Source organism: Dendronephthya gigantea, unplaced genomic scaffold (assembly GCF_004324835.1).
Source record: "Dendronephthya gigantea isolate DGI-Jeju-01 unplaced genomic scaffold, DenGig_1.0 000090F, whole genome shotgun sequence".
Lineage (NCBI taxonomy): Eukaryota > Metazoa > Cnidaria > Anthozoa > Malacalcyonacea > Nephtheidae > Dendronephthya > Dendronephthya gigantea.
The window spans coordinates 315,172-336,992 of NW_021163100.1; the positions used below are offsets into that span (position 1 = coordinate 315,172).

Consider the following 21,821-nt stretch of genomic DNA (forward strand, 5'->3'; position numbering starts at 1 on the left):
GACACCGTTGATGATTTAGTATGTGTTTTTTTCTGGCGTAAATTATACAACGACTTGAAAGGTTTTAAGCTTTTACGTCCGTGTACGTATACGTGCAAAAAATGTGACATTGGAAAGCAGCTTTTAGGCCATTGGTAAGAAGTTGCTCGAACATGTAGCCACACTGCTAACAGTGACGACACTGATAATTCTTTAATTTTTTATTCTGCAGAATTGCTACCATGGTCATCGAAAGCACCTTTGACGAAAGATGTCAGGCCGGCGCACCTCCAATTGAATTAGCATTTATGACTGCCAGCATATCAATTGCCTTCATTCTTACCAACATCCCAGGCAATCTTCTTAACATTTTTGCGGTTGTATTTGATCCGAACAAAAACCTACGAACTCCATTCAACTGGTTAATCGTTAATCTATCAGTAGCTGATTTGATTGTCGGAGTTATTACTGAGCCTTACTTGGCTTATTACACCATTAAAGAAGGACTCAGGAGGAATGAAGATCCTAAGGAACTAACCTTAACCCACATGGCTTACTTCATCTCATGCACGGCGTCGATCCTCAGTCTTACAAGTTTGGCAGTTGAACGATATCTGGCTGTGAGAAATCCGAATACTTATCGTGACAAAGTGACCAACAAAAGAATTATTCTGACAACAATCTTCATTTGGTTGATTTCATTAAGTTTACCCAACATCTATTTTCACGTTGGTTTCACTGCATACGCATTCATATTCGCCAACACCTCCATTGCAGTTGCTTTTATGATAATTTGCATAACCTACACTTTAATGAGGAGAAAGTTAAGATCCCGCAGTTTGAGAATTGAAACAACTTCTTCCACCTCAGCAGACGCAAATGAAATCTCACATGATGAAAATCAGTCAACATTCAATGTAGATTGTATGGCAGCAAAGAAACAACTCTTGGAAGCCAAAATCACTCAAATGTTTCTGATCGTTCTTATAGCTCTCCTGTGCTGTTATGGTCCCTCTACGGTGATGATATATTTCGTAAATTTTTGTGAAGGCTGCAGTTGTACGACTCTTCACTGGTTCCGTGATATCCATATTTTGTTTGCTTTGATGAATTCATCTGTTAACTTTTTCTGCTATGCTTTAAGATCTCCCAGATTCAGAAGTGCATTTGCTAAATTGCTACGGATCAATCGTCGACGTGATGATGGTATAGAACTGTAGCTAAGATAGAAAATTTGTCCTTCAACCGAATACTGCGGGTAACTATGTAGCTAAGACGTAAAGAGTTTAGAAAATAATTATGAAAATCATTGATTTCAATATGAATATATGATGTAGCATTGCTTATTAAAAGATAACTCGATTTAATTTAATGAATTATTGACAGGTAATAGAGCGAAAAGCAAATGTATACGCCAACTCGCCAAGAAAACGTAGAACGCCGCTATCGTTGGACAATTTCGCTTTAACTATCTAACCTTAATGATTTGAGAGAATACCAATTTCAAATACAGTATGAAACTTGCTCAAAATCGATGTATTTGAGAGTAAGCGACCAAATTTAACTTTTGTTTAGGTGCATGTGTTAAACATTTATATGTATAGTGTTTGCTACATGAGTACATGTACTTGACTGTTAAATTAAAATGTCTTATTCGCCCAACGGATAATTGACAAATTTTATATGCATGAAGATTCAGCTGCATCCATCGTAAAAGTATAAATCATAGGCTTCAGTAAACCGTTTTATCACATGGTTTTTAAAATTTCTATAGCCACAAACTAATTATACTGACCTTATACCTTTGATTCCTTCGAAAAATTTTTCAAAGGAAAGAACTGCGGGGTAAGTTATAAAATCGATAAAAATGTCAAATTTAAACGTATTTATTGCTAAAAGCTTTTGTCAACAAGATAACTAGGGATTAAGTGAAATTTTACAATGATCTTTCAAGCTTTTTTTGGGCTGAAAATTTTCTTGCTTGGATTTACACGTTCAACATTCAGAATTTCCATTGGGTATGATTTAGACAAGGCACTTTTGTAGCGCTAATTGGTATTAAGACATTGATAATGATAATGAGACGACAAGTTTTAAATAAGTAACACTGAAAGCGGTTATTAATTTATTTCGTTAAACATTGTGTTCACGTAGCCTCCTCCGCAGGCATCTCTTATGTATTTATATTAGGCATTTATATTTAGCTTCGGTTAGCTGTGTCGGGGAAGGCGAGGAAAAATGTGGCAAATTTTTTTTTCTCGCCTTCCCCGACACAGCTAACCCAAGCCAAATATAAATGCCTAATATAAATACATAAGAGATGCCTGCGAAGGAGGCTAGTGTTCACGCGCGCAGTCAACTTGGTTTTTATACTAGGTCGTACATTTTATGAATCAATAATGCGGGCCGCCCGAATACTCTGCCTAGAATTAGTCACAGTTATGATCAACTGCTTGAAAAGATTTTATCGGAATCTATAACGAGAAGATTGCGAAATAAATGTTGTCGTACCCAAGCGGGGGTGAAGCATGTTCGGAAAAAACCGCATTCGAGAACGACTTTTCGCACTTTTCGAGCTACAAAATCGATTGATAAATGCCCATAAAATAGTTCACCAAGACAAATATTTTTTCCCGATTCGGCGTGGAACGCCCTCCAAGGGTACTAATTTACTTCATTGATTTTTGCTTGTCAGGATGATTTTTTGAGCACAAGTACAATAGAACAGCGGTTTCATCCTATGCAAGTGCCTGATACTTCATTTTCGCACTTACGTAACTTATGTGCGATCTTAACTCGGGAGAGAATTCTTATCAGCATAACCGCGATAAAATATTGTATACGCTTATCATCATATTATAAACTAGTTCAAGCTACGTTTTTGACTCGCCATAATGATTTTTGAATTTTGTATCATTTTAAGTCGTTTTGAAAAGACAAGACCGACTATGAAAGGCTATTACACCATTGCTTTAGCTTCAAAAAGGTTTTTGAAAGTAAAAAATAATTGAATAATTGAGTAAATGTCACCACAAATGTCACCAGTTTTATTGAGTCGACTAGAATCCGAGCTGCACTCATTGTCATTGAATAAATATTCGAAAGATAACATTCGACGTTTAGTCCTTGAAGATTTTGTACTGTTTTGATGGTTAGAAGCTTAAATTTTTAACGTTTACTTAAGCTGCGGGAGTCCATAAAAGTCTGCTTGAAGCAGAAAAACGGGTGATTTTTATACTGTACGTTAATGACTAATTTTGCACTAAATCGTATAGCTATCAAATCATTTGCGTTATTTCATAATATGAGCTTTAATCTCCCCAGCTCAAGAAATTGCTTCGTTGGTTTGAAATTGAATGCATGTATTTATTAATAAATTATATAGTTAACTATATTATGTAATCTAGTTCCACAGGGTCTTTGCAGTTCCGACTTCCCGATTCCCTGTACAATTTTTTACACGACATGTTGCAAACAATACCACAGGCACAGAACTACTGCTTGAAGCTGCTTTGTTTACATATATTATGTAGCTATGTTTTGGCGCAAAAGTTGTACAATAGTGAGATTTTTGTTATTTTGTGAAAGTCTTGACCGAACTGTGGAACTAGATTATGTAGCTGAAAAGCAATTTTTGTGAGGACTATTTACTGGGAACTTACGGATCGTTTATTTCATCTCTCAATTGGAACGTCGAGACGCGTTTTGTATAACTTAAGTCATATTTGATGAGAAATTGCTGGAACACGCAGCTACACTGCTCCTTTGTTATATTCATGTACCGAAAACAGTGACACTGATAAGTCATTAATTTCTTATTCTGCAGAATTGTTACCATGCATGGTCATCGAAAACACCTTTGAAGAAAGATGTCAGGCAGGCGCACCTCCAATTGAATTAGCATTTACGACAGCCAGCGTATCAATTGCCTTCATTCTTACCAACATCCCAGGCAATCTTCTTAACATTTTTGCTGTTGTATTTGATCCGTACAAAAACTTCATTCAACTGGTTGATCGTTAATCTATCAGTAGCTGATTTAATTGTTGGAGTTATTACCGAGCCTTACTTGCCTTATTATACCATTAAAGAAGGACTCAGGAAGAATAAAGATCCTCAAGAACTAATCTTAACCCACATGGCTTACTTTAAGTCACGCACGGCATCGATCCTCAGTCTTACAAGTTTGGCAGTTGAACGATATCTGGCTGCGAGAAGACCGAATACTTATCGTGATAATTAAAGTGACCAACAAAAGAATTATTCTGACATCAATCTTCATTTGGTTGATTTCATTAAGTTTACCCAACATCTATTTTCACGCTGGTTTAACTGCATACGCTTTCATATTCGCCTTATACCTTTGATTCATTCGAAACTTTTTTATGATCATCTGCTTGAGAAGATTTTATCGGAATCCATACCAAGAAGATTACGAAATAAATGTTGTCTTACCCAAGTGGGGGTGAAGCTTGTTCGGCAAAAACCTGCATTCGAGAACGACTATTTCTCATTTTCCATTTAAAAAGCGATCAGTAAGTGCCTTTTCCGATCCGGCGTGGAACGCCCTCCGAGGGTACTAATTCCGCTGAGAGATTTATTACACCCGGGTATTTAGTGCATGGTCGACGTTGGGCGTTTTGTTGGTAATTATGCGCGTGCACGTGTTGTCTACGTGGAGGGATTTGTAATCAACAGCGTCCTCATTGGCCATAGGTAGGCCAGAAATCTGTTTTTACTCAGCCTTCGACTCAGTCTCTCGGGTCAAATGACATCGTTACTAAGGGTGGACTTACGTTAGTTGGATTAATATAGAATGTGGCGAACAAACAAGAAAGGTCGTTGTTTTCAAAATGGGAAGGCCCTCTCGCCTAACAGAAGAAGTAGTATTATTGACGAAATCCTATTTATAGGGGAGGCAATAAAGGTACAGGTGCTTTTATAGGGAGTTTCGCTCAGATTCTAATGCGATAGTATCAAAACTATGGCGCCGCCCGGTTTGTCCGATGGTGATATTCAGTTGCATGATCGATATTCTAAAAACGCAGTATCGGTCTATTACAAATTCAGAAATTATGGAGTGCTTATATTTGAGTTCGGAGATCTACCAGAAGGCAAATACGTCGGTAACCTCTCTCTGTAAAGCCCTGGTTCCACGGCAAAATTTTGAAGGGAAATTCGATATAAAATTATTTGCCTGCTCGTTTTGAATTGTGAGAAATCAAGCAGATTAAGTAGTGTATTTAAGTGGTCACAATTCAAAACAAACTGGCGAAATATTTCGAATTTCGCCGAGAAAAAGCGCTCGTGGAATTAGGCCCTAGTCCGGTCCAATATAAATTACCGCGTGGACAATTTTCGTTGAAAAAATTACGACTGTGGCTGAAGAACGTTTCACAATTGCTAACATGGCTTATACGCAGCTTTTCGTGGACTATCTGTACGGAAAAGATCCGTATACGCTTAAGTATTTTGATGAGTGTGGAATAAAGCTTCCAGGTAATGGATCACGAGATTATGGTCACGCCAAAGTCGAAAAGAGAGCAGTCGAGGTGGGTATATATAAAAAAAGGGTCGTATGATTATGCTCCCAAACAGCCAATGTAACACTTAGCCTTTTGTGCAGTTTGACAGCGGTTACGTACGCGTGCACAGTAAACGGTCCGTCAAAAACTTTAGAATTTATACGATTCTTTGAAGATGCATTTCAGTCGTTGGATCTAAGTACTGGACGACCGTGCTTGGAAGCTGGTGATGTCATAGTTATGACCAATTGTCCATTTCATCACAATGACGGTGGTGAGGTCTTGGAGGAATTGGAATTAAAGCCATTGGAATTAAAATCTGGACTATAAAATGGCATGAATACAAACTCTATGTTAATTCATGGAGGTGCTTTTATATTTAGAAATTTCCAGGCTTTAACTTAAAGGGAAATATCTAAAAAATATCTGAAAATTCCTCGTTTTTTTGTTCGGAATAGAGTTGTTTGTCAGAAGCTATCGTTTCAGTTGTATAGAGATCACTAGGTAGTGGGTAGCATTGCTTATTAAAAGATAACTCGATTTAATTTAATGAATTTTTTTGACAGGTAATAGAGAGAAAAGCAAATGTACACGCCAACTCGCTAAAAAAACGTATGCGCTGCTCTTTTTGGACAATTTTGCCTTAACTACCTAACCTCAACGATTCGAGAAATTACAAATTACAAAGTATCTTCCAAAACTTGCTTAAAATTGATACATTTTCAATTTCAGAGTAAGCGATCAAATTTCACTTTTGTTTAAATGTGTTAAACAGTTATATGTATAGTGTTTGATACATGAGTACAAGTACTTGACTGTTAAATTAAAATGTCTTTTTCGTTTAACGGATAATTGACAAATTTTAAATGCATCAAGATTCAGCTGCAAGTTGTTGCGATAAAGTTGGCATCCGTCGAAGAAGTATATTTTTACCATACGGTTTTTAAAATTTATACAGCCGCAATCTCGTTATACTGACCTAATACTTTTGCTTCATTCGAAAATTTCTTCAAAGGAAGGGATTGCGAGGTAAGTTTTGAACCGAAAAATGTCAAATTTAAACCTATTTATTGCTAAAAGCTTTTGACAACAAGGTAACTAGGGATTAAGTGAAATCTAACAATGTTCTTTCACGGGCCTTTTTTTGGGCTGAAACTTTCCTCGCTTAGATTTACACTTTCAACAATCAGAATTTCACTTAGGCATGATTTAGACATCGCACTTTTGTAGCGCTGATTGGTATTAAGACATGCATTGATAATGATAATGAGACGAAAAGTTTTAAATAGACAATTCCAGTTATCGCATGCATTATGAGACTGAAAGCGGTTATTCTATTATTTTGTTCAACATGGTATTCATGCAGTCAACTTAATTGGTGTTTCTACCAGGTTGTACATTTTATGAATCTATAATGCGGCCCGAATACTCCGGCCGCCCGAATACTCCGTCTACGGTTAGTTGGAATTATGAATTATGATCATCTGCTTGAGAGCATTTTACCGGAATCTACAGGGTGTCTAAAAAATAGCAAACTATTGAAATCACTCATTGTGCCCGAGCCGGTGCGGAGCACCGTGCGAGGGTACTAATTCCGCTCGGATGTTTACACCCATGATGTACAAAGGCGAAATCAAAGTTGTCCTCACGCACTGAGCTATAATATAATTCCTGGAAGACCTGCTCTTCATTTTTCGGTAACTTCGCCGCCATCTTTTTGAAGCCGAAAACATGGCGGACTTCGCCCTTCTACGCATGCGTAGAAGCTCTGCTGACGCCACATGGTTCTAAATGGCCATGGTAGTTACTACTGATCAGGCTCAAATCTTAGCCCGCTTCGAAAACATTCCCCTCCTGGATTTTTTAAAAAAAAATATTTTGTGCGAAACCTCGTTGTTTTCGATATATTTTATTAACCATAATACGAAAAAAAATTATTTCAAGATGTATACAAGTCGTACACGTTGTTTTTACCAATACCAGGTAAAATAAGTATTATAACTTCAAAAAATATGGGAAAAAACGTCAACGCCAATTGATTTTTGAACTTCTAGAGTAAACGTCTAAGAATTTCTTAACTTTTTGTATGCCAGAAATTGTTTGGATCTTTTATGGAGATAAATTGAAGTTTTCTAAACTCTAATGCATTTATCAACATTTTATGTGCAGAAAATACAATTTCAGCTAAGTCATATTTGATTTATAGCATTGCTCATTTAGCATTCCTGACCATGGATGCACCTTAATTGATACAGTGTAATACCTGTGATATTGTACATTATGACAATGATTAGTACATATTGAGAATTGTATTTTAGAAATTATAGCTGATATATGTGTACACCAACTGGTGTGGGTTTTCTTTTACTGCAGTTACAGTGATTTCATGTTTCAAAGGAACTTTCACAATGAAATTGGGCTTATTCACTCTCAATTATCCTGAATTATCCCCATTAACTAGCCCTCTTGGGAGGGGATGATTTAGCTAGAAATTATTTAAGAAAGGTTACTCGTTATTGATTTGAGACACAATCCACACAATTAGTCAATGTTTGTATTTTTTATTTTTGAATTAAACTTTAAGAAAAAGGTTAAAATTAAATCAATATGGCATAATCAATGAGCAGCCCATGTGTATGATACATTTTAATTGCTCTAATTCAATATTTCAGAACAAAGGAATAAAAGGATGCAAGCCATCTCTTGCTTTTGTTCCAATTGGCATCATATTCTTGCAAAATAAGAGAATGTACTCAATTTAGTCCACCCTTTATTAATTGTTACAAAGTGAGTACAAGGTAGAAAAATTATAGCTATTAAACCATGATATATAAATCCTGTCAAAGAAAATATTAGGCTTTAACTGCCACTCTACTGACTTGGTTGTTAAATAACCTGCCTGAACCCCTGCCAGGTCAGGCAAATAAATCAATATAAAGTGATTAGTATGTCTTGTTTAGCTAAAAATATACAGTCTGCCACTTACCCACAAACTTATAACTTGTATACATTCTACTAAAAGTTTGGCTGTTTGAAAAAATTGCATTATGAAAATTTACCAAAAAAGCTGACATAAAAAACTAGTTCCCTGTAACATAGCAATAAAACTTTTATTGAATTAGTAATTATAATGAAATCAAAATATGTTGTTGGCAAACATTTTTGCTTTTCATAACAGAAGTTTTAATAGACTTACTGGCTTTGAGCTTTAATTTTAAGTCGTATATTAGTTATATACTAAAGTCCAGACGGAGGAAACGAAAATATTTCAAAAAGATTAGTACCTGATTCTCTTCAGATAAAACGTTTACTACATCACCAGTAGTTTAAGAAACCACAGCTTCGCATAATTTGTAAAACAGGGCAAGCCCGGAAACGAAGAAACAATTTTAATTTATTCTTTTAAAAACAAAAAGTTAGGAAAAAGTTATTCACCGAAAACCAAAAGTATTTTTTATTAAAAACCAGGACGGAGATGACTCATTTTTTGTCTTTGGATCGCGGTTTGTCAGTGGTAACTACCCAGGCCATTTAGGACCATGTGGCGTCAGCAAAGCCTAAAATCCGCCATCTTTTTGGCTTCACCTTCACTTGATGAGGACGAGCCGGTCCTCTAGGAATTATAATATAGTTTTGTAACCACTGAGCTATATAATAATTCCTGGAGGACCGGCTCGTCATTTTTCGGTAACTTCGCCGCCATCTTTTTGTCGCCAAAAACATGGCGGACTTCGCCCTTCTGCGCAACCGCAGAAGCTCTGCTGACGCCACATGGTTCCTTTTGGCCATGGTATTTACCACTGACCGGGCTCAAATATGAGCCCGCTACAAGGGTGTTCTCCCCCCTGGATTTAGTAAACAACAGATTCTCCCCCCTGGCCTTTATAAAAAAAATTCCCGTGAAAACTTGTTTTGTTTTTCTGAAATATAAAGTCATGAAAACATCATTAATTGCATTTTTTGAAATATGAAGCGTTTTTTTAAGATGAATACAAGTCGTAGATGCTGTTATTGCCAACGCAAGAACAATTATATGTTAAAACGTCAAAAAATTGTGGACAAAATTGAAGATTTTAATTCTGACACGAACTGACAGGTGTTTTTTTTACATTTTCATTATTTATACATTCCTATAACAAATGCTTGAACTTTTTGGCACTATTGTCGGACATTTTGGGGACAACTGGATATTTATGGACATCAATTAGACTTTTTTGAACCCTGCATGAACTGCAGAATTACTGAAAGTATGCAATTAATAATGTTTTCTTGAATGTCTTCAGGACAATATATCTAGGTATAATCCAAAGAAACAGAGGCCAAAGCTCAGGGGCAAGATGCTTGGCAGCTGACTAAGTGCAAGAGTATAGTTTCAACCATGAGTCATATTTGCATAATATACTTTTCATTAAGGTCATCAGCTTAATTGTACCTCAATGGGCTATAAAAGTTTTCAATATTATCTAATTGCACCCCTGGACCTCTCGCGTGCAAAAACCAGTCGAAGCGTAACATAAAACTTCGGAAGTCGTATGAGACGTATTTCATGGTAATTAATAATTAAAATAATTTACCATAGATGAGTAACTTAACTTCCAGAAAATGGTTAGAATCTTGTCGTATTTTTGCCTTTTTTTCACAAAATATGAGGATATAAACTTTGATTCTTTGAAAATAATCAAAATATACGGCCGTTGCGATGTTGGTTGCGAGTTGCTATGACTACAGTGCTTCCGCTTCCAGAAATATATTTCCATACTTCTCTTCTGAAGATAGTTCACCCAGACAAATATTTTTTCCCGATTCGGCGTGGAACGCCCTCTAAGGGTACTAATTCCGCCAGCACGTCTTTTCAACGTGGAGGGATTTGTAATCAACAACGTCCAGATTGGCTAAGACAAAAATGTACATTCCAATGAGTTCGTCCGTAAATAGACTGTCATTTCGCAACTTTTTTATGCAAGCGTTTTATGAATTTTATACACAATGAAATATGAAAAAATGGGATAAAAACTAAAAGATAACTACCAGGAAAACATTTAGAATAAACGGGAATGAGGAATGATGCGATTGATATATCGTAGCTTATAAGAGTTTTAAGAGGTACGCGTCTATATTCTTGACGTGCATCTCACTTTTATCGATTTTTGTTTGTCAGAATGATTTTTTGAGCACAAGTAACATAGAACAGCGGTTTCATCCTATGCAAATGCCTAATACTTCATTTTCACACTTACGTAACTTATGTGCGATCTCAACTCGGGAGAGAATTCTTATCAGCATAACCGCGATAAAATATTGTATACGCTTGTCATGATATTATAAAAAAGTTCAAGTTTTTGACACGCATTATTGGTTTTTGAATTTTGTATATGTCGTTTTGCAAAGACCGACTATAAGAAACTATTACACCATTGCTTCAGCTTCAAAAAGGTTTTTGAAAGTAAAATATAATTGAATTTTGATAGAGTAAATGTTACCACAAATATCACCTGTTTTATAGAGTCGAGTGGAATCCGAGCTGCACTCACTGTCATTGAATATTCGAAAGATAACATTCGATGTTTAGTCCTTGAAGATTTTGCATTGTTTTGTTTTGCTTAAATTTTTAACGTTTACTTAAGCTACAGGAGACCATAAATGTCTGCTTAATGCAGCAGAAAAAAGGAGGATGTTTATACATACAGTGCTTATTAACCGAATTTGAGGTCTAACTAGAAAAATATCAGACCGAGGTCTTGACAGTGCGGACCGAGCGATAACAAAGTCCGTACATAAAAGATCGAGGTCTGATATTTTTCCAGTAGAGACGGAACGTATTCGGCTAATAAGGGCCGGATTTATTATATGGCATACAGTATTTGGTTTATTCATTTATACCATGCACGGCAGCAATCTTGCCGGCTCTTTCGCCGGCCAGTCACCAAGCAAGCAACAAAGTGGTTTCCAAAACTTTGTTTTTTACTCGTTAAATAAGAATGATACAGTAATATACACAAAAATCAGAGATGAATAAATATAATATTCATATGTACCAAATAATGCTCTTCTTCGTCCATTCTTCGTCGATATTTTTCGTGTCAAAAGTAAAAGTGCAAGCTTGTTTTTGTTCAAAAATATGAGAGTTGGACCGTTACTACGGCAACGGTCTAACACTGGGGAATTCCAGACTGGGAAAGAACCAATCAGCGCACGCGATTTTAGTCACGAGACCGCGTGCCATATAATAATGTACGTTAATGTACTTTTCATAATATGAGCTTCAACCTCCCCAGCTCAGGCAATTGCTTAGTTGGTTTGAAATTGTATGCATTATTTATATACACTGGCGGTCAAAAAGAACTATTTAGATACAAATTGATAAAAAAAGAAGCGAATATAGGAGAGAGCTTCATAGGCATTTTGTATAATTCTTTTATTCTAAACAATATTTCAGTAATGTAAGGCAATTCGCCACACTTTCAAGATATATAGTTAAACAATGGTTTCAGGAAGAGGGAGTGACAGAAATGGATTGGCCTACACAGTCAAAAGACCTTAACCCTATTGAAAATCTGTGGGACAATGTCAAGGGGATAGTGCAAGAAAGGAATTCATTCATAAAGCGTCCATGATTTATGCGTTGCTGTAAAGACTGTCCATAGGATGAATTTCTTTTGACCGTGAAGATTACCACCTTAACAGAAAGTATGCCACGCCGGTGTAAGGCCGTCATCAATTATAAGGCCAAAGGAGAGTCAACAAAATACTAGAAATACATGCATGCAGCAACCCCTCGCCATTTCAAACGAAGCAAAATATTTCCTGAGCTAGCTAGACCTAACCTTCAATAATATGAAATGTCCTAAATGTAAAGCCGATAGCTGATATTTCAAATATTTCGGAAGCAAACACAGTCGTAAAGGTGAAGTGAAATCACCCGTTTTCCTGCTGCTTTCCGTTGCATTAAGTTATAGACTTTCACAGTTTAAGTGAGAGTTTATACTCCATTATAGCTAAACCTTCAAAACATCAAAACAGCCCAAATAATATAAATAACCAAGCAGTGAACGTCGAATGTTATTTTTCGATTATTAAATTCATGCAGTGATTGCAGTCGTTAAGGACTCTATTGGAAGTTAAAACGATGATGTAAAGCCTTAAATAGTCGGTCACGTCTTCGCAAAACCGATCAAAACGACATACTGTACCTACGTCATAAAATGTATTCGTACAGCAAACACGAAATAAACCTCGAAATAAACAAAATAGACTCCTACCATTTCAAGGATTATAATCGAGTTGTTCTTTTTCACCGCTAATTCCTCCAGTTCTGATAATATTTTAAACTCTTTCCAGTGTTTTATCTGTTATTTGATTCCACATTTCATATTTTGTTTTCAAAACATTTTTTTAAAAAATAGTTTGCAAAATGACAGTTAAATTGCTGACGTTTTTCACTGAAACACAAACGTTTCGTCTTAGCCAATCAGGAAGTTGCTGATTACCAGTCTACACTCGTTGGCATTTCGCACATGCGCACAAGTACCATGACCATTGAACGTCCATGACATTTGGGCAACTTTGGTTTCCGCTATGCTCTCCCGGGTCCCGGGTGTAATTCCTAATCTCCGGGCGGAATTAGTACCCTTGCACGGTGCTCCGCACCGGCTCGGGGATTAATATTTCATATAGCTTAGTATGTAATCTAGTCTATATTTACTCGTATATATTGTTAGGGGGACAGTTACGTTCATTTCAGAGCATTTTAACTTGTTTTGAGCAGTTCTTTTTCACCGCTAGTGTATAAATTATCTAATGATTTTTGGCACTTCACTCGATGCAGGAATATTCTAGTGGTTTTAAGAGTCTTAATTTCGAGTGGTATTATACACACTTCAAATTCAAGCCAGGAACAGCTGATGGAAAAATGAGTCCTGTATCGAGTGAAGTGCCAAAATCATTATTGAATTTCCCTCACCTATTCCCGGCATTACCATCTATCTATACACATTAACCACGCTTGCTCTTGTCAGCTACCTCTGCATGTAGCTCAGTGCAAGAGCATTGCACTGGCATCGATTCCTGCCGGAGGAACTATAGTTGACTCATTTTTCAATCAACTGTTCCTGGCTTGAATTTGAAGTGTGTATAGTTCCATTTGAAATTAAGACACCTCAAACCTCTATAAATTAATTATATCATTAACTATATTATTGTGTAATCTAGTTCTACTGGTACAGTGTTTTTGCAGTTCCGACTTCCCAAAATTCGCTGTACAATTTTTTCACACGACATGTTGCAAACGATACCACAGGCTAGCTCTGTAGCTACTGCTTGAAACTGCTTTGTTTAAATATTATTATGTAGCTATGTTTTGGCGCGAAACGGCAGTTGTACAATAGTGACGTTTTTGTTATTTTGTGAAAGTCTTGACCGAATTATGGAATTAGATTATGTTGCTGAAAAACATTATTTGTGAGGACTATTTACTGGGCACTTACGGATAATTTATTTTATCCCTAAATTTGAACGTCAAGACCGACGAGACGTGTTTTGTATAACTTAGGTCATATTTGATGAGAAATTGCTGGAACACGCAGCCATGTACACTTCTTCTTTGTTATATTTATATACTGAAAACAGTGACACTGATAAGTCTTTAATTTCTTATTCTGCAGAATTGTTACCATGGTCATTGAAAGCACCTTTGAAGAGAGATGTCAGGCAGGCGCACCTCCAATTGAATTAGCATTTATGACAGCCAGCATATCAATTGCCTTCATTCTTACCAACATCCCAGGCAATCTTCTTAACATTTTTGCTGTTGTGTTTGATCCGAACAAAAACCTACGAACTCCATTCAACTGGTTGATCGTTAATTTATCAGTAGCTGATTTAATGGTCGGAGTTATTACTGAGCCTTGCTTGGCTTATTACACCATTAAAGAAGGACTCAGGAAGAATAAGGATCCTCAAGAACTAATCTTAACCCACATGACTTACTTCATCTCATGCACGGCGTCAATCCTCAGTCTTACAAGTTTGGCAGTTGAACGATATCTGGCTGTGAGAAATCCGAATACTTATCGTGATAAAGTGACCAACAAAAGAATTATTCTAACAACAATCTTCATTTGGTTGATTTCATTAAGTTTACCCAACATCTATTTTCACGATGGTTTCACTGCATACGCATTCATATTCGCCAACACCTCCATTTCAGTTGCTGTTATAATAATTTGTATAACCTGCACTTTAATGAGAAGGAAGTTAAGATCCCGCAGTTTGAAAATTGAAACAACTTCTTCCACCGCGGCAGACCCAAATGAAATCTCACATGATGAAAATCAGTCAACATTTAATGTAGATTGTATGGCGGCAAAGAAACAACTCTTGGAAGCCAAAATCACTCAAATGTTTCTAATCGTTCTTATAGCTCTCCTGTGCTGTTATGGTCCCTCTATGGTGATGATATATTTCGTAATTTTTTGTGAAGACTGCAGTTGTACGACTCTTCACTGGTTCCGTGATATCCATATTTTGTTTGCTCTGATGAATTCAAGCGTTAATTTTTTCTGCTACGCATTAAGATCTGCCAGATTCAGAAGTGCATTTGCTAAATTGCTACGGATCAATCGCCGACGTGATGATGGTATAGAACTGTAGCTAAGAGAGAAAATTTGTCCTTCAACCGAATACTAGTCATTAGACAAGACTTTTAACTCCTTAAATGATTGATTTCATTGATTTCAATATGAATATATATGATGTAGCATTGCTCATTAAAAGATAACTCGATTTAATTTAATGCCGGAATTTTTGACAGGTAATCAGAAGTGCATTTGCTAAATTGCTAGATAAACAACGTTCACATGATGTGAACGTTGTTTATCTAGCGAGTCATGTAGGCCTAGGCCTGGTCCAGGCCAGGTCAAAGCACGTAGTGTAAACGCGGCTATAGAAAGTTTATCCAGCAAGCGTGTCCGGCCGAAACAATGTGAATTATAGTAATTAGTATGAAGGAGTCCTAGAATCATAATGTTTTTTTTATTAGAAGTATATATACGTGTTCAATTATACAGTTGTACTCTATGTAGCAATTATTGTAATCATCTACTGCATTTAAAACAATTCGCCGCCTGTGAAACGCTATAATATGTATATTGCTGTATTAATAATTAGTATTTTCCTGAAAGGCACTGAAGGAAATTATAGCTCAGTACTTCCATGCTTCCACAAAGTGTGTGTCTCATCTCCAGTGCTAGTCCGGAGTAGAATACCTGACTAGCGAGAGGCAAAATTAATGTAGAATTTTATTAGAGTTTGCTGCATGGAGCTGGCCTCAACTTCCGGTAATGTCATTTATCGACTACTACTCGAACCGTCGACAGGGCCGTAACTAGAACGATAATTGGGGTGGGGGGAGGTTATTCATATATTCAGTTCGGCCTGAAAATCCGTAGGGCAGTACTGAATATATGAATAACACCCCCCTCCAATTGTCGTTCTAGTTACGGCCCTCTTCAGTGAGATAATAGCCAAAATATAACAACAATCCCAAGCACACTATTGGCCACTTTTGCCCAAGAGTTTGACAAAATCACGCTCATCCCACAGTCCACTTCCGCATCACACATCGATCGCGGCGCGCAGTAAGCGCTTTCACCTTCTTTAAGGCGGATTTCCACTTACAGCGTAATCGTTCGCTAGCGAAATATTTGCATATTTTCTTTTTCTTTTTGCATATTTTCAAGTCCCACTAATTTTTTTATGCTGTTAAAATTCAAAAGAAAATATACAAATATTTTGCTAGCGAACGAATTCGCTGTAAGTGGAAATCCGCCTTTATAAGCGCCCTGATAGGGAGCTTTTAAAAACTTGTACTCAAAAACCCGGCGACCACGCGTCTTGGCTGATGGCGTAAACAAACAAAACGCGAGAATGACGAATCTTGTACTCGTAGTCGCACTCCTAGTCACTGCTAACGCTCCCTAAAAATTATGGTATGAGATTGTTACTCCCGCTAAACGGACGTAAAACACTACAAACTACATGCTTTAAAAAAATTTAATCTCACTGTTTTTCGCTATCCCTTGTCCTTTTATATTTATTTATATACTTTTTATATAAATTGTATACATTTTTAAACCTTTGACTGTGCAATAACCAATCCATTATTTTTATTACTTTATCGACACAGTGCGCCGAAACCAGCTAACAAGTCTATCCTATTTAAGACAATTTTAAATAATTACAGGAAGAGAAATTTCAACAAACCCAAAGATTAAGCGCATATGTTGTAGGTGAGAAACGAATAGCGTCGTCTCCAAAATTATAACCCCAATACGCGCCAAACTTTGCTTCATTTTCCTCAGTTATTCCAATACCATGATCTGCTCTATTACAACCACTTCCTCCTCCACCATTCATCATTATAGCACCATCACCTGAACTCCAATCACACCAAAATCCAATGTAGCTGCTGTTCTGCAAAGTATCACTGCAGTTGTACTCTCCAAAACCAGCCGTTGTTCTGTACTGACCGCCGTAAATAACTGGACAACTCCCTAGGCACTTGTCACTTGCCCAGGCTGTGCCATTACGAAAATCTCCATAACTTGTAATTTTTGACCGGAATGTCATACCTAAAGAGTTTCAAACAAAATCCCCATTCTATTTCTGACACCCTACCAATAATTTTATTGCTTTCGTTGTAATGTTGTGTAGGGATATTTATAGACTCACTGAGGGGTTGACTGGGAATACTTATGGATTCAATGTGAGCTCGGAGCCAGAGTGCTAGAGATACCAGTTGATCATGAAATAATTTTGTGTAATTTCCCGTGGAATTGTAGTGAATTTTTTTAATATATTTTACATTGCATACGTTATCCTCCTAGATAAAGGTTAGGCATCAACAGTAAGTTGGAGGTCACACATTTACCTTTGGTTTTTTGCACCTAAACAGTACCGATACAATTAATGGGTAGTGTCGCAGCTCCTCGCAAGAATGATTTTCATTGGCTGAACTTTACAATACATTTCTGTTTAAACAAATAGCATAGCTTCGTTCTTTAGAAAGCATAGAAAAGCATTATCCAATTGGACGAAAGCTTACGAGAGCTGCGACATGTCCCCAATTAATACTACTGAATGAGCCTTAAGCAAGTGACGTTTTTGACAACACAAACAGAATGAGTAACGTCAAAAGAGTGGGTCAAGGATTGTGATTAGTGAAAAACAAAAACTTTACTTCCCGTCACCGTACGTGTCAAAAACGTCTCTTGCTTAAGCTTACTAATATGTCTATGTATATAAAATTACCTTCGAGGCAATTTGAAGTGGTCTGTAATAACGCCGCATGACTTGAATCATCACTTCTTGTAATTTTCATTTCATGTCCTTTCAACTCCCAGAAAGCGGTCGAAATCATAGTTAAATTGTGCATTGGATCATTAACATTTCCATACGGAGTGACTCTATCATACCAGAAGGAACCATCCTTAATCCAAAGTTTAGAGTCACTGCTCGAGAAGCGCGCAATGAGAGTCCATTTCTTCTGGTCCAGGTTATTCTTAAAATAAACAAGACTCAAACTGAAAAGTTGGATAAGGTCATTGTAGAGATTAAAACAATATTCATTTGATATAGTGAACTAATATAGGTAACTTAAAGCTTCAATTTGATCACATTGAGTTGCGTTAATCAGTATTAGAAAAAACTGTTTATCTATTATTATAAAAGGTGTACAGGGTGCTATAAAAGGTGCAACTTCAATTTATTTCATTCGTCTTTAGAAATTGTCTAATATTTGGTTTAATTTGTGGCTTTAAAAACAAGCAAATTTTAAAGCAGCTCACAAATTGCTTGGGGAAAGTTGTATAGTTTTATATTCTTGTTTTATAAATATATAATTGAGTAGAAAAAAAAAATAAAGAGAACTGATAAAGATCAAGTATAAAGATTAACTAACTACATTCAAACATGGCGGTTCTTTATAACTATGGGCATGCAAATTAATATCCATACATGGTAGTCCACAGGTATACCATGACATATAGTTTTTTTATACATAATTTCATGTACACAAGGGTATAATACTCACATGACGATCTTCTATATCTTGGAAGAACATCCAATTGCAGTCTCTATTTCCCGCTTTTTTAACGTCAGTCTCTCCAGTTTTGTTGCTCAGTTGACAATTAATTTCATTCTTTTTTATTAATTGCCTGTAATTGTATCCCACGCATTTTGTTTGTTGAAGACATTTCAATGAGCAATCAACTACGGAATTAACGATGTGACTGGATATCATAACATCAGCTGACAATGAGTCGCCTGATTGAAAAATAATCTAGTTGTTAATTGCTTGTGGTTTACACAATGTAATTTATTAAATTTTTAAGCTTTCGGCCCGCGAGCTCTGGCCATCACCTGAGAAAGTTTAATTACGTGCAAACAAACTATGTGCGCAAAAATAATCGCCAAATAAACCATCAACTATAAACAACTAATACAAAAATAATTTTTATATCAAACCGGAAGCGTGCCGTAAGGAAGGAAGGCTATTAATATGTATAGCTTTGCTGAAGGGGGTGCGTAGGGTTGGAGAGTGTTGAGGGGCCAAGTAGAGAACCCCTAGTAAAATTTTAATTTTCTATCATTAACTCTTTCACGCTAAACAAAGATGCATTTAAGGGAAACTTTAATATAAAAATCGGAGAGCATTGTCATAAAGCAATTAAAAGTGGGGGTGAGGCAGAAACTGAAAATCGCCAACTTTGCATTAAAAGTTCCCGCAAGAAAAAAATTAAATTACAGGCAGCTTTAACCCCACTGTGTCAATATTGCTCACTGTATATAAAATTACTAGAGAAACATGCATGCATGCAGCATCCCCTCGCTATTTTATACGAAGCAAAATATTTCCCAAGCTAGCCAGACCTTACCCCCTTATATGTCGAATGTTGTTTTTCGATTATTGAATTTTTGTAATGATTGCAGCTGACTCTATATTGGCGTTAAAGTGATATCTGTTTCATCAAAACTTCCTAATCTCCGGGCGGAATTAGTACCCTCACGGCGCTCCGAACCGGCTCGGGGATAATTATAATCTCGTTTTTCGCATCTTGCATGTAAGCTTCAATTAAAATGTTCCTCAGCCCTATTTATCTCAACGCGGAATTGAAAATACCTATTGAAAAAGTTATATGGGGGGTTAAAGCAAGCCCACCCGTCTCCGCGGTCCATTGATTGCAATTCTGAAGCAGTGCCCTTGCGATAACATGTGGGAGAACATGAAAATTCAAATAAATCTTGTTTTTTAAATTAATATATCACTTATTAAGATTGGCATTTTGCACGTTTAATTGACATTTGTTTCGAAGCTCTCCTTCTTCTGAAACACCGCCGACATTTAGTTTATGTTTTAATAAAGCAGAGTAATCTAAAGTGTAAGGTCTGGCTGGCTCAGGAAATATTTCGCTTCGTTTAAGATAGCGAGGGGATGCTGCACGCATGTATTTCTAGTATTTAGTAAACTAATATATAGTTTTTAAAAAGTCGATATCATAATTGGGAGTTTAGATATATCCTTATAATTATTCATCTTATGTCCGCAGGGCCGCAGGTAAACCGCTTAATCATATATTCATGTTTATATACCGTAGGAACAATAGCGTACAAAAAAAATCAGCCGGGCATAGGACGAATATATAAATGTACACCCGCCCCCCAATTGAGTTTCTAGCTACGGCCCTGCATGTGTTCGACTGGTTAATTTTGTACGCTATTGTTACTATGATATAAATATATGAATATTCACCTCAAAAGTGGTCTATCTATGGCATTGCGAATGACAGAACTGTTGTCAATGAAAACTTTTTGTCAAGGTGTAAGACTGAATCCGTACACGTTTTAAAAATGAATTAATACCAGCGTGCGCAACTGTTTTTCTTCTCAACTCATTAATAGTGCATAAACGACAAACGATGTATTATGTTGAAGCGGCATATTAATGTTAAAGTAAAATTAGAATGAAACACTCGACGTCTTATAAAGCAGGATTTTAGAAAAGTAAAATTTAATGAGTATTCATGACTTAAGTGGGATACGGAAAGTAAAATTTAATTGCTTTTCATTAATTTTCACAGCATGTACAATGACTTCAAATGATATTGAATTTAAACTTCGCAATTTTTTTAGGATGATGTAAAATATTGGAGCCCCGCGCCTGTATATATGTTCTTTATTCTAAGAAAAATAGTCTATAATTATGTGAAAGCCCGTTTGCAGTTGGAGTTATGGCTGCAATTTTAGTTGCGATTAATATTGATGGGAAATAGGGACAGAAGTGTCGTTTTGTCATTCAGGAGCCGGTTGCGGTATCAAGCTTGTTTGGCTTAAACGGTGGTTAAGCTCAAAATCTACTGTTTTATTCAACAAGCAAACTAAAACGTTTTTATACTTTAATACAACGACAATGTTTACAACAATACATAAAAAAATTCAGTGCAGCATTTTCAAGTTGAATGATTCAAGAGAGATGTACAATGTAAGAATGTTACTGGCCCCTGCATGTACAAGGCTGGATTCCCAACAGGCGTAGGTAGCTATCTATTGCTGTATTTATATAGCTATATATACATTCATCTTTTACTATCATATGGAGATCGCGTTTATCACAGAATAATATACAATTAAAATGGAATTATTACTTCTAATTTGGTGCATGTAGAAAAAGTTTCTAATGCAATCAGTGCAGAGTTGATTGGTTTCCCAGACCAACATTTTAACTAATATTTTGCATCTGTGCATGAAAATTATATATATTTTGTATATATCGTGTATTCATTTTGTACTTACCATCATTGTGTATTTTCTTAAAATTCGTTTCGGTAATAGATGCCTCTGACAGATATTGCTGAGGTATAAATGCAAGGAAAAATAACATATTCAGTTTCATTTTGACATACTTCATCGTTCCGTATTGTTTGATGTGTTCTTGCGAAGAGAAAGAATGAAATATGAATGCGAAATGATAATCCGGTTCAGGCAAGGCCGCAAAGCTCCTGGCAGGTGTGCTTGCAAAAGCAATTAAATGGCATTGACGACTTTAACACTATAATATATGTTTAAATAAACATAATTTTGCGAGAATTCTGTGGAAAGAAATTGACGTATAAACACTGTCTGGCTCTATAAATTTCCATACATGGACATGAATCCCTTAATTCGTTAAACAGTACATGTTAAAAATTAAGAGAAAATACATGGTCGCAAGAGGTGGTTTTATTGTAGTGCAAAAGGGATTGCCAGGCTATATATTTATCAGCA

The 21,821-nt window shown here is 36.3% G+C and overlaps 2 protein-coding genes across 2 annotated transcripts; one reads left to right on the top strand and one right to left on the bottom strand.

Moving 5' to 3' along the window:
* The first annotated feature begins 221 nt into the window (after positions 1-221).
* Positions 222-1,199, top strand: LOC114533408 (histamine H2 receptor-like). The gene has a single exon (XM_028554921.1). It carries the CDS (start codon positions 222-224, stop codon positions 1,197-1,199), a length of 978 nt encoding a protein of 325 aa, XP_028410722.1.
* Positions 1,200-16,668: 15,469 nt separating this feature from the next.
* Positions 16,669-21,486, bottom strand: LOC114533434. Its single transcript, XM_028554946.1, has 4 exons — positions 21,351-21,486; positions 18,592-18,824; positions 17,811-18,060; positions 16,669-17,131 (listed from the first exon to the last, which is right to left on the bottom strand). The coding sequence occupies exons 1-4, from the start codon at positions 21,463-21,465 to the stop codon at positions 16,755-16,757; spliced, it is 975 nt and encodes a 324-aa protein (XP_028410747.1). The 5' UTR covers positions 21,466-21,486; the 3' UTR covers positions 16,669-16,754.
* Positions 21,487-21,821: the final 335 nt, after the last annotated feature.

Bases quoted from the DNA above. Each gene is read 5' to 3' on its own strand.
- LOC114533408 (XM_028554921.1), top strand. From the start codon at position 222: ATGGTCATCGAAAGCACCTTTGACGAAAGATGTCAGGCCGGCGCACCT.
- LOC114533434 (XM_028554946.1), bottom strand. From the start codon at position 21,465: ATGAAGTATGTCAAAATGAAACTGAATATGTTATTTTTCCTTGCATTT. The intron at 18,061-18,591 runs GTGAGTATTATA...GTTTATTTTAAG, and splicing joins AAGATATAGAAGATCGTCAT to AATAACCTGGACCAGAAGAA. The intron at 17,132-17,810 runs GTAATTTTATAT...GAAACTCTTTAG, and splicing joins CACTTCAAATTGCCTCGAAG to GTATGACATTCCGGTCAAAA.